Here is a 13,833-nt window from a genome sequence, read left to right on the forward strand (position 1 = left end):
GATCAAAATATATTTCAAAGTCTTTTGAATGGATCCTAAGAAATATTGAATATTGATCTTTTGAGAGTAAATTGGATTTTTCAGAAATTTGCAAAAGTTATTCAGAACCAACTCTTGTAAATGAGATGAATAACAAATCTAAGTAATATTTTGGATGAAAATTGAGATATAAAAATAATAAGGCTGGTAATCTGATATGGACAAGTTTCTTGGGTGGAAAGTTTTCTTTTAACATATTTCCAAAACCTTTTGAAAAATGACAGCATCATTGCAATGATATTTTAGCCTCCAAAGTGGTTCCTTCAAAGGAAAGATACTCCATTAGATGTATACAATCTGTTCTGTTTACAATTCAGTCATATTCTTATCATTGGACTTAAGGAACAATTTATCTTATAAACACTAAATTTGTTAATTGGTTTGGGACTATGTTTTTATTGAGACTATATAACTAAAATAACTGGACACAATGTTTAGCAGGGTTTATTAGCATTTAGTGATATTAGCATTCAGATTGCTCTATTTGAATTGTTTTAATGAAGAAGATTTTTTCAAAGTTACGTATTTATATAACTCCTGATTAATAACTGGCAGATTCCAATTTGGGGCCACATGTAAAATACAGAAAAGCTCATGAACTGTGGTAATTTTTATACAAGGACAACGGTTCTCATCTCCCCCTGAACCCATTCCCACCAACACCACTGGTTTGTTTTCCAGCAATGGCAAGCCGACAGGTGGACATCGCGACTCAGGGCTGGTTCATTGGTCTAATGTGTGCTGTCGCTCTCCTTATCTTAATTTTGCTGATCGTTTGCTTCATCAGAAGAAACAAGGGTGGTAAATATCCAGGTAAGAAAGGTTAAAATTGCCTTATATAATTATCCATTGAAGTAAAAAGAAATCAGAAGGTTAATCATGTGGATTGCAATAAGTATATCTTCCCAGAGCTTTAAATTGGGATTTTCTGTTTACATAATCTTTGATCTTTTTGATACAATGGAAACCTAAGCATTTTCAAGGGTCAGAAGGCATTTGGGGAATTAATTAATCTGTTGTAAATTAATCTGTTGTCTGAAGATGTTAGTGACTCCACTTCCTTAGGCTCCACGTAACTCATAGGTGCTGAAATAACACCAACGACTGATAGGCAGGGGGAAGATACATGAAGTCCTCCAGAGGAGGTAATGCATGAACTGAGTCTTGGTGTCATGCTGTGCAGCACTGCTTCCTTACATGGTTCATAGAAGTATTTTCTGCCACTGTGTATCTCAAAAGGGTGCACTCTTAAAACTTTGAATAGGGAGGCACGGGATCAATAGAGAACAGTGTCCTTTTGAACTTTTTATAGTTAAAGAAAAAGAAGATGCCCATGCTGACCCTGAAATCCAGCCCATGAAGGAAGACGATGGCACTTTTGGAGAATACAGGTGAGCGTCTGCTTCTCCCGCACATCTCAGCTCCCTGCCCTGGGGACACTACACTCCATTTCCCGAGAATAGAACCCGGCCAGGGACATCTCTGCCTGGTGATTCAGATTTCCTCAAATATTCACTTAGAAGCACTTCCGTGTGTAAATATTTACATTATGCTTCACAGTTAAAATATTCTCACTCTCTTAAAGAACAAATTTCCATTTTAGTCATAGGTTTGGAGATGGAGTGGCCTGCACTCCGTAATATTATCCAGAGCCCCTTGCTGTATGGATCAACCTCCCAAAGCTGCTGTGGTACAATAAGAGTTCAAAAAACCATGAAAGACCCTGCAAACCTGCATTGTAAAGCAAACTAGACCTGTCATTTTCTAAACAGTGCTATGAAAAATCAGTGTTATTCTTTTAAGTCTTGGATTTGAGACTTGTTTTTCCAAAACAGATACCTATAACTCTGCCTATTAATCATGAAATGATGACTAATTTGTTTTAGAGGCTGTTAATTATTAAGAAATATCACCGCTCTGGAGGCAGGATGTTCACTCACAGAAATTTGGTAATACATTCTTGGTTTGGTTCCATCATCTAGGAGAAATTTTAACATAACCTAAGTGCTAAATAGTCAAAAGAAGGAAGAGAGGGAAGGAGGAAGGGAGGGACTTTTAAACAAAGATATTCTTGCCTAGGGATTTTAGGTCTTTTTTTTCTTTTAATTTTTATTGTGGAATATTGGGGAACAGTGTGCTTCTCCAGGGCCCATCAGCTCCAAGACGCTGTCCCTCAATCCAGCTGTGGAGGGCACAGCTCAACTCCAAATCCATTTGCTGTTTTCAATCTTTAGTTTCAGGGGCCGCAGCCCACCATCCCATGTGGGAATTGAACCGGCAACCTTGTTGTTGAGAACTCGCGCTCTAACCAACTGAGCCATCCGGCCACTCCTCTGGCAGCTCAGCGGCAGCTCATTGTCGTCAATCTGCTTGTGGAGGGCGCAGCTCACTGGCCCATGTGGGAATCGAACTAGCAACCCAGTTGTTCAGAGCTCGCTCTAACCGACTGAGCCACCCTGCTGCCCCTATATGTCTTTTTAAAGAGAGATACGTGATTATTTTAGATATGTTTAAAAACATAAAAATATTTATTCATCTAAAAGATTGGGATTTTTGTGTTCCAAAAGAATACTTCTATTTATTAAATGCCTTTACAGCTTATTTTTAATTTCTATAAGCCTCTTGATTATATAAAATATAATATTTTAAATGTGCACTGAGCCCATTTTGAGGCTTTTATTTTTTTTATTTTTTATTTTTTGCCAGAAGAAATGGCTTTTAGGTGAAATAAAATATTTCCTTACTGTGATTTCCAGATGACATTTGTAAACAAGATATTTTTGTTAGTTTTTACCTGTCTCTAGAACTCATTTTTGATGTTTCCACGTCAACAACATGAGGGCAGAAATAATGCCAAGGATAAGAAATATGAGAACTGATTGAGAAAAACCATGTTTTTGACAATTGGTTTCGTACCAGTTTCCATGCAGATACAAATGTTTTGTTGCCTTTGTATCTCAGCACTTAAGCGTTTATATTCTGATCTCTTTGGCAGAGTTGACTATGATTTCTAAGATTTCTCAGAATTTCTATATCTCATGATATAGAAAAACATCTAGTGAGGGCTGTCTTGATGTCAAATGTTGCCTCTGGGTCTGAAAGTTTGTGAACACCTCCAGCAGCGCCCCCCACCCCCAGTTCACCCAGAAGGTTTGCATAACAGAGAGAAGCCAGCCTGAGCCACAGCTGAGGGTAGCCAGGTCTGATGCCAGATGATTTGAAATCTGCTGATTTAACTCACTCTGCTACATGTTTCTCTGTCAGACAGGTAGCTGAGAATTACTAGAATTGTTGTGGCTAGAATTCTATACAGGATATGCACACCATTCCGTTATTTATTGTGATTAAGTTAAACCTTTAATATAGCCTGAAAAAATTGTGTTTGCATGAATTGAAAATACACCATTGCACGTCATACATTCTTTATTTTACATGGTGATGGATTTCTGTTCTGCTTTATTGTGCTTACATGAATCCGGCAATATACTGCTCATTACACGGGTCTCAAACATCAGTCTGGTGCTAAGTGACGTGAAACCATGATCTGATGTAATGGGACTTTCTCAGAGTAACTATGCTGCCTACTCCATTAAATCTTGACTGATATGGAGGGCGAATGAATGTGGACTAACTTGGAATCAAGAGACTGTTAGTTTTGTTGTCAACTCGGTCATTACCCTGGATTTCTTTAGAAATCACTTAATTTGTCTAGATCTCAATTTTTTTCATTCATAAAATGATACAGTTGTTCAAGTATTAAATGATCGCAAGAGGTGTCTAGTTCTATGATTTCTACACTCCTCTGGGAGCTATGTCCCAACAACTTTCCTATGATTTGGGGTTCCAGAGCAGTACATAGCAAGTATTTGGTTACTGGCCTCATTATCACTGTACTCACAGATGTCACATGTCTTTGTTTTGGTGTTAATTCATATATGATATGTTTGTGAAGCGTTTTCAAATGGCTGTCTTTAGCTTATGCTTTGAGTTTCTCAAAAGAGAAAGACTTTTCCTTGGGCCTATTGAGTATAAGCCCATCAGTTCACATGTGAAGATGAAAAAACTTGTCACACGTGTGACATTTATCTGGGAGGTGCCAAGGGAAATAGGTTCTGATGGGTGACTTCAACATGAAATGCAGCTCGGTGATTGTTCTTTTACTGAAACTGAAAGTTCATAAGGAGAATCCCACAAGTGAAATTACTTCCCCAAACACCCAGCCACCTGTTCCTAAAGATGTGGCTTTGTCCTGTGACTTTCTGACACTATCTCAGAATGTTTTTCCCTTTGGTTTCTTTTCTACTTAAAAGAAACAAAAGACCTTTAGTTTCTTAGCTGTCACAATTAATGAAAACGGTTCCAACTGTTTATTACAGAATCTTTTTTTAAAAAATAATATATTTAAGTGTCATTCTCCTCCCTAAATCACGAGGGTCCCTTCTCTACTTTGCACCTTTTGGAAGTTTTGAGCTCTGCATTATTTATTGAGTCTTATTCTTTTTCATTCTGAAAATAAATCAATATGCTGATCACATTCAAAATTAGGGCTATTGTCTATGTAAATTAATTCTGTTTATGATTTGTTCATTCTCCAGCTTGAGGATGAAACAGTGTCTACATGGTTGGCTCTGAGCCAGGGGATTTTTCATGGTGCAAAGAGGGATGGAACTTCAGTGGCCAAATTTGATTTTGGTTTTTCATATGCTGTAAACTTGTGCCCTCACTGAAACACCCACCCCAAGCAGTTGCCCTCTGGTGGAAGCCTGCAGCTTTCTTTGTTTGTTTCTTTAATTATACACACCGTAGGAACTGCATCCTTACTAGCGTATAGAAAAGTCAGAGACACAATGCAACCAGCCGTGTAAGTACATTTTCATTCTTTAGATCCATTCTTCTAAAAACCAGAACCTAGGACCTAAACCACATGGCCGTGGCTCTTGAACTCTAGTGTAAATGGAGGCACGACCATCGTGTCATTCACATGTACACGGGCCTGGTACACGCCGCTACCCCGTGCTCATGAGGCTTGAATGACAGGAAGATGTGTCACATTCGTTACATACGCTAGCTTTATTCTGCTCACAAACACAAACCAGTGTGTGAGTGGTATAAATAACGACAGACTTTTAGAGAGGGTGTTGGGAAAGAATGTTTGGGTCCTGAATGTCAACAAAACTGCAGCATGGTTTGGCTGTGATAGGGTGGTAACCCCAGGAAAATCAGACCAAGGGATCACAGATTTATCTGTTGTTGCTAAATTTTACTCTGTAAAGGTGTCTTCTATGGGCAAAACCCTGAAGTGCTTTGGGGGGAAGAAAATGAACTCCCTAAAATTTATTCTTAGGGTAAGAAAAAGGAAAGAATATATTCAAATGCTTTGTCCGACATTCTAAAATTAAGAAGTAATAACAATTTTTAATGTTAGAATTCTGAATGATTTCTAAACTGCTTGCTATCTCTTCTGTTGTTACTTTACAATGAATTCGTTCAACCAGTACTTACTAAATGTCTACTGTATGCTAGGCAACGGAAGGTTAAGACCACTAGGGTATTATCTCGCTGGTTTATAGTCTAGTGAGGGATGCAGGGAAGTAAAAGAACACTCTGACCATAGTGTGACAGTGCTATACAAGGGACACAACTACAGTGTCACAGGGCCAGGAGCAGAGAGCCCAGTGGGTGGCAGAGAAGGAGGGTGGTACATGAGGTCTTCCCAGAGGAAGTCATGGAGGGACTGAATCTTGATGGTGTGATGTAAACATTTCTTTCCACTGCCCAACGATCTTTATTCATGAGTGTAAGTATCGAAAGTATATTTTGTGGCTCAATGTTACTATTTGATGACTATTTGACAACTTATTTTGAAATTTGTTTAATCTTTGACATTCTATGTTCAGAATTAACATCTGACACCTCCTGTCCTTAAAAGTTCTCATAAAAATATGGATGAATTTTTTAAGCTTTGAATACAATGTAGCTAAATAAGTATGTGACTTCTGAATCGTGCTCTATAACTCGTAAACCCCTTTCATTTGGGAAACTACCCTTTCACACTTAAACCTGACAAACCAACTTCCCTTCACAGTCTCAAAACAGTTTATTTACTATTTCATTATAAAATTAATCTCTGAGTTGAATAAGGTAAACGCTAATACAGTGCTTCAACACCGACTTGACACCACTCATCACATCTGGAAAGTTCTAAGTGTGTGTGTTACACAAGCTATTTCTTAGAAAACAATCTCTCTGAGGTGGGGCCTGAAGGGGAGAAAAAGGTGTGATGGCAGATGGGTGGGCACCTGTATTCTCTGGGCACAGATCACATGCCAGGCAGTGTGATGGTACCTCATACAATTTTTTCTCGTTTACCCAGATTCTCATTATTACATCATACCACGTTTACAAAATTAGTCTTAAAAAGATCTTGAGCTGCCTTTGAACAGCTTTTCCAGGAAAGACTCTGTTTGTGGCTAGAGCATCCCTCTTCCTCTTTCTCTTCTTTCCAGCACAGCCTATGTTTTTATAGATCTTTTCTCATCCAGTAGGGACGTTAAGCTGGAACCCATGCTTCCAGAGAGCCCCTTCTGAACTCATGTGATTGTGTATGTAAAATCCAAACGACTCTGTGAGAAAATATTAGAATTACAAAGAGAATTTAATGTTCCTTGACACAAAAATTAACATAAAAGTCCATCATATTTCTGTGAACCAGCAAACAGTTGGAAATAGGATTTTTAAATGTTTCCAGTTATGATAGCATAAAAATAGGATGTTAGAATAAAGCCAACAAAACAATCTCCTAACTATTTCAGGGCTCTGTATTCCATCCCGCTGATCATTTTGTCTGTCTCTACACCAAAAAGACATTGTCCTAATACTATTAAGCTATTTACTGTGTTTGAGTCTTCCTGTCTATAGTTAGGTATATTCCTCCATTTATTTAGCTCTTCTTTAATAATTCTGAATAAGAGTTTCATTTTCTTCATAGAGGTCTTACACATATTTTGTTGGATTTCTTCTTATATACTTCATATTTTTAAGATACCAAAAATAGAATCATTTTTTAAATTTCATATTCCAACTGTTTGCAAGTGCATAAACAAAATTGACTTTTATGCTAATACTGTGTTAAGCAACATTACTAAAGTCTCATTTTATTCTAATGTTTGCCTGTAGATTCTTTTGGATTTTTCACACACATAATCATATCATTTATGAATGATGACAGTTCCCTTTCTTCTTAACACGTATGCCTTCTATTTCTTATTCTTACCACATTGCTTAGTACTTCTGTTGCAGTTTTTAGTGAGAGCAGGCATCCCTGCTGTTATCTGTGATGTCCAACAGAAAGCTCTCAGCATTCACCATAAGGATGGCATTTACTCCAGGTTTCTTGTAGATGTCCTTCATCAAGTTTGTGAACATGCTTTATATTCCTAGTGCATTAAAGTTTCTATTATAACTGACTGTTGAATTTACCTTATACCTTTTTCTAAATCTACTGAGATGATTATAAGATACTGTTCTTTTTTTCTGCTAAAACGGTGAATTATACGAATTGGTGTTTTAATGTTACAACAAACTTGCGTTCCTGGAATAAAGACAATCTGATCATGATACATTATCTTTTTAGTAGATTGGAAACTTCCATTTACTCATGATTTCTTTGGGATTTTCTCATCTATGTTTGTGAATTACTATCCCATATGTAATCCATTAGTAAATCCTGTTGGTGCTACCTTCAAAATACATCCATTATCTGACCACTTTGTACCACCCCCAGTTTTCCACTCTGGCCAAGTAACAGTCATCTCCTCCTGGTTTATTGCAGTCGTCCCCCTGGCCCCCTAGAGCAGGAGTCGGCAAATTTTTTCTGTAAAGGGCCTAATAGTAAATATTTTATACTTCACAGGCCATGCTGTCCCTGCTGCAACTCTGCAATTCTGCTATTTTAGTACAGAAGCAGACAATATGTAGTAAGTGGGCATGGTCCAATTTTGCTGTTGTTTACAACTGCTATCCTCCAGGGTAGGCTAGTCTCAACACTAATGACAATAATCTTTTTAAACTGTAAGATAAAGTCACTCATCCATTGGAAACCCTTCAGTGGCTTCCCATCTCCCTCAGAATTAAACACAGAATCCTTACAGTGCCCTACTAGGCCCTCATCTCATCTAGCCTTGTCACCTCTCTTTCACTTTAACTCATCCCCCATTCCTCCCACCACCACCCCCACACCAGTGTGTGCATTCTCTCTCTCTCTCTCTCTCTCTCTCTCTCTCTCTCTCTCTCTCTCTCTCTCCCTCTCTCTCTCTCTCATTCAGTTCCAGCCACACAAGCTCCTCTCCATTTCTGGAACATGCCAGGTACCCCCACCTAAGGGCATATGCTTATTATTCCTGCTGGGATCACTCCCCCTCCAGCTATCTGCCTGGCTGACTCAGTTCTTTTAAGCCTTTGATCAGATGTCACTTCTTAATGAGGCCTTCCCTGGACATTCTACTTAAATGTCAACCTTCCACCTACTTCCCTGACACCTTCCATCCTCTTTACTCAGCTCTGTGTTTTCCATAGCATTAATTACCTTCTGATATACTATATAACTAATTCTTTAATATGTTGACTGTTTATGTTTATTTTCCCTACTAGAAGTAGCTCAGTAAGGTCAGGGTTTCAGTTTATTTTGTTTGCTGCTATATTTCCAATGACTTGAACATTATCTGTCTTATGGTAGGCACTCAATAAACATGTATTAGACACATGGATGGATGGATGGAAAGATGATGGATGGATCAAAGAAATGTCATAGACGAGAATTTCCTATAGTGTATTCCTTGGAACACCACTGTGTTTCCCCAAAAATAAGACCTAGCCGGACCATCAGCTCTAATGCGTCTTTTGGAGCAAAAATTAATATAAGACCCGGTATATTATATTATATTATATTGTATTGTATTGTATTATATTATATTATATTATATTATATTATATTATATTATATTATATTATATTATATTATATTATATTATACCCGGTCTTATATTATAGTAAAATAAGACCAGGTCTTATATTAATTTTTGCTCCAAAAGACGCATTAGAGCTGATTGTCCGGCTAGGTCTTATTTTCGGGGAAACAGTAGTTCTACAAAGCAAAGATGAATAGTTGGAATCCAGGTGACAATTCTGTTCTCACCACGTCATGAGCAGTATTTCACAGGAAGTATTCAAGCAAAGTCTGGAAGTTAATGATTAAATCCCAAAGATGAATTATACAAGTTATTCTTGCAATAGATTGGAAAATGGATGCTATGTCCCTAAAGTGCCCCAAACACAGGCCACCCCAAGGTTCTGTGATACTTCCCCAGTTGTTTACTAGTAGTGATGATAATATCATTTGTTCAATTTGTGACAAGAATTTGTGTCTTGTTGAAACAGGTAGTTTTCAATAGCACATGTCAGTGTCATATTAAGCTAGTATTATTTTCCAGTCTTGAGATTTTCTTCTTGGAGAAATACTGAAAACCGTAGTAGGAATTATTGGCAGAAGAGACAGAATATTTGTGTAGCTTCAAACATTTGTATCTTGGCTAGAAAAACAGTCATTCTCAGAAACAGATGGATCAATAAAGTCCTAGCACAAATTGGTAGGTGAGATACTGCAGTTAATGCAACCTTGATTTTACAATAAGCCTTTTTATTTTTTACTAATAGTGTTTATGTTTTTTTATTTTGTCCATGCTTTCATACTTTGAAAGAAAAAAAAATTGTCATTGCTTTTTTTTCTTTTTGTTTTTTAAACCAAATGTTACCAGTTAAGGAATAGGTCATTGTACATATCTAGTTACATGACCATGTGAGGGGATGTTCTAAAATGGTGATTACTCTTCTACTTCCAGATTTCGTGTTAGGGGTTCAACAGAGAAATAGGCAAAAACAAAGTGGGTCTCATAAAGTGTTATTAAATTACACTCCTCAGATTCCCATCCGATATGGATAGGCTGCATAGTACACTTGGGAGTGGTGGTGAGTGGGGTAAAGATGAGTGCAGGAAATGTTTGCTTTTACATTTTTTGGAACCGCACACACTATTTAGAATATATTGACATGCCATTAATAGTATACACATAGTGCTTTGATGTTATATTGCATCTCTTTCCAAATTAATAAACATTTACCCATTAACTAAAATTCTTACAGGGAAAAAAATGCTGTATACTATCAGTATAAGGATTTTGCTTTTCTTCTTAGGCTATTTTCATTTGTTCCTTCTGCATCCTTTTAATGGAATTTGTAGGTCTCTTGAAAGGTAAGGTTAAAGTTTACAAGTCTGGCCTGCACTCAATAACAAAATTATTTGAAATGCAGGATTTTGCTTCTTCTTCTTGCTCAGAAAAAAAAAATCCATATTTCACACTTAACCAAAATCACTCTCCATTCACATCCAAGGAATCAGCGATATTACACAGTTTAACATACTAACTTCTCTACTTGCCATAAACTTTTACCCCCTTTTAAATGCAAAATAGTGATGATTTTCAACTTTTTTCAATTCTTCCTTTTTTAATGCTTGTGATTATTTCAGAATTGCTTCCAACTCAGGAGCCAGAATCTGTCATTGATATTGACATGCACAGTAAGAAACCATCCACCTACTGAAGACCATGATTAAACCATCTCTGCGCTTGATTGTCATTCCAACCACATCCCAGCCATTGGAGTCAACCTGACGATTAGATATGGCTAGAGAAGCTCAGGGCTCCATAAGCTTTATCATAATTGGCATGCATGACCTTCAAGAACCAAATATTTTACCTAAATGCCAGTCTTGACGAAAGTTTCTTTTTTCTTCTAGTGATGCAGAAGACCACAAGCCTTTGAAAAAAGGCAGTCGCACACCTTCAGACAGGACTGTGAAAAAAGAAGACAGTGATGACAGCCTCGTTGACTATGGAGAGGGGGTGAACGGCCAGTTCAACGAGGACGGTTCCTTTATAGGACAGTACAGTGGTAAGAAAGAGAAAGAACCAGCTGAAGGCAATGAAAGCTCAGAGGCCCCGTCTCCCGTCAATGCCATGAATTCCTTTGTCTAATTTGTAAGCTCTCTGCCAACACCCCGTTCCTCCAGGATGTTTCTCTTCAGCCCTTGTGTGTCAGCCTTCTCATACTATGAACATAGAGGCAGACAGCGAATGTTCTGCTGTATGTTAACATTATGAGAACAATTAGAGCAAGAACACAGCTCAGTCAGTTGATATGTTAATGTGAACCACAGTGCAAAGTGCATACTTTTTCATTCAAAATAGGTATTCTTGATTTCCTCAGAACTTATAAAAACAATACAGCATCATCAACAGATCGTGATTTCATCTTCAGCATACAGTTCAACATGATGCATGACAAATGCTACATCCAGTTAAAGGACATACCTGTGTTTGTTATTAAAACATGGTTTGATACTTTGTTTATACTCGCCTCAGCTGAACCCCTAAATCTGAATTCCGTTTCCATCGTCGAGAGTGTTACTCTAGTATTCCCTAGAACTTCAATGTCTTTGTGGACATTGTCGTGAAATTGGTGACTCTATGTCTAGCTGTTAGTCTTCTGGGAGACTGTTAGGAACAGGATGTACAGTATATACTTGCTAAATGAGTTCATTGTGACAATTGCATTTGCTGATGCTTACTGAGACTCTGTTACCTGCTCTTTGCTTCTCTTACTTCGTAGCCTTTGCAATATCCCAGATATTCCAGCAGGACAGTGTTCGCTTCTTACATCATCTCTATGTTCAGTAGTTTTTAGGCATCAACAATGTGTATTGCAATGCACTTTGGCATTTGTGCCATACCGAAAGACTCCAAAAACAAATCACTCCAATCAAATTTCAAAACTTCCTCCAGAAAGCACAGGGCAAGACACATGCAGTGCCTTCAGACCGGAAGCATTCCATAACATACTGCCTTCTGTATTGTCGCTACAGTCTACTCAGAGTGCTAGGTTACTGTCATTGTCTAAACGTAACTTTTAAAAAGCAGAGATAATGAAAACTGCAATGCTGGAAAAAAAGAAATGTGAAAATAAAACAAATAAGACAGCTTATTTTAAGGAGCATTGTCCCCATGTGTATATTAAAAAAAAAAAAAAAAAAAGCTTTATCACCAACTGATGATTTTGAGGTCTTTTATGGTTTCTATTAAAACAAATCCCATTCAGTAAGAAAGACATCAACTTGGTAGAAATTTTTTTAAAAAAATAAGTTATTTCAACACTAAAAGCATACAACAGCATGTCGACAAGAATATATTATTCTCTAAGTCTTTACCCATGTGACAGCTTTTGAAACTCTGCAGCATTAAATAATCTGTATGCAAATTGCTATGGACACATTTCAGAATCTAAGAAATCTGGTAAGTGCTAAGAAGGCCAAGAGTCAAATGGATTACATCTACAGTTCCAAAAATATATATACATCCTACCATATTCATAAACAATATCTAGCAAATGGTTTACCTCCAAATATGAAATTCTATAACAACCTATGGTTGAAGGAATGCTCAGTTTCATTTGCCAATAAATTGGTTTCTCATAACTTGCATCAAGTTTAATTTTAAGTAAAGCTTTTTATATGTAGATATTTTGTTGAATTTGTAAATACACTTAAAGTGTAGATGCTATATGCTTATAGGTGTTACATACAAATAAACTTACAATGTTTATGTTGTACTGTATAAGAAGTTAGCGAATTAATACAGTGCATGGGATTGGAAAGCATTTACATAAATACCTTTTGGGTTTTATTTTCCCTTTTTGCTGTGAAACTAAATTAGTGAATGATTCTATAATATATATTGACAGCAAGTTTCTCGATGAACTCTTCAGAGCTTTGTCGGTGGGGCTCAGTAGGCCTAGTCACCTGGCATCTTTGAAACATATAGGTAAAGCACAGTTTGGAGTAATCCTAGGTAAAGATGAACCTAATTACTTTCATGTCTCCATATTCACTTTTCACAGATCAACCTTCCTAATGGAAATACAAAAACACAAAACGGGCTTGCCTTGGCATCAGAGAGCACAAAGATTAAAGTTACTTTACGTTTGCCAATGTTTGGGGGTACAATAAAAGGACAGTTTTTACTGTTCCATACAGTAGATACTAAATTTACCTGTGCATGAAGGGGTCACTTCTGTAATAGTGCAACAGATTTTGTATTAAAAATTAAATGTGATTTTAAAAGCCCCTCCCTCTTGTAATAGATCGTGTTCCCAGTGGAGTGTATGGTATGTGTAATGGTACAGGCAGATGTGACTGGATTTCCATCAACAAGTAACCATTAAACAGTCTTGAGCTCTTTGTGATTTTTAACTTTTTCAAGCAGATATTTCCTAATGTTTTCAAATAGCACAAATTTTGGTTTTTGCTTTTAAAAGGCTATTATATGCAGAGAAAATTAAACAGAGCTAAACACAATATAAAACAGAGCTAATAAAATAGAGACACATCAAAAAATGTTAGTGAAAAGCAGGAGTAGACATTAGCAGCCTTTTGAGAGACGGTCTGAGAAGTCGGGAGCCGCTTCCTTTCCTGGGGCCTGGCCTCTGTCAGCCTCTCCTCTGCTTGACTAGATCTCCACTGTCCCCAGCACAGGCGACTGGGATTCCTTAACCTCTCTTTGTTGGGACAGTTTGGGCATTTACAAGTATAATGGGTATGCCATCCACTCGCTTCTCCCCAGCCCTGTTCTCCTCATTGTCTCAAACCTGCCTCGCTCTGTTTACAGTCTAGGTCTGGTTTGCTCC

At 37.4% G+C, this 13,833-nt stretch overlaps 1 protein-coding gene across 31 annotated transcripts in view; it reads left to right on the forward strand.

Annotated features, from left to right (window-relative positions):
• Window positions 1–12,135, forward strand: part of NRCAM (neuronal cell adhesion molecule) — a 299,432-nt gene extending 287,297 nt beyond the window's left edge. For all 31 annotated transcript variants that reach the window (XM_074340564.1, XM_074340572.1, XM_074340545.1 and 28 more), the window contains 3 exons: window positions 721–852; window positions 1,352–1,430; window positions 10,892–12,135. In XM_074340564.1, coding sequence (XP_074196665.1) covers window positions 721–852; window positions 1,352–1,430; window positions 10,892–11,129 — 449 coding nt within the window. In that variant the 3' untranslated portion in view covers window positions 11,130–12,135. The remainder of the gene's footprint in view (window positions 1–720; window positions 853–1,351; window positions 1,431–10,891) is intronic.
• The last annotated feature ends 1,698 nt before the right edge of the window (window positions 12,136–13,833 follow it).

Source organism: Rhinolophus sinicus, linkage group LG09, assembly GCF_036562045.2.
Source record: "Rhinolophus sinicus isolate RSC01 linkage group LG09, ASM3656204v1, whole genome shotgun sequence".
Classification (NCBI taxonomy): Eukaryota; Metazoa; Chordata; class Mammalia; order Chiroptera; family Rhinolophidae; genus Rhinolophus; species Rhinolophus sinicus.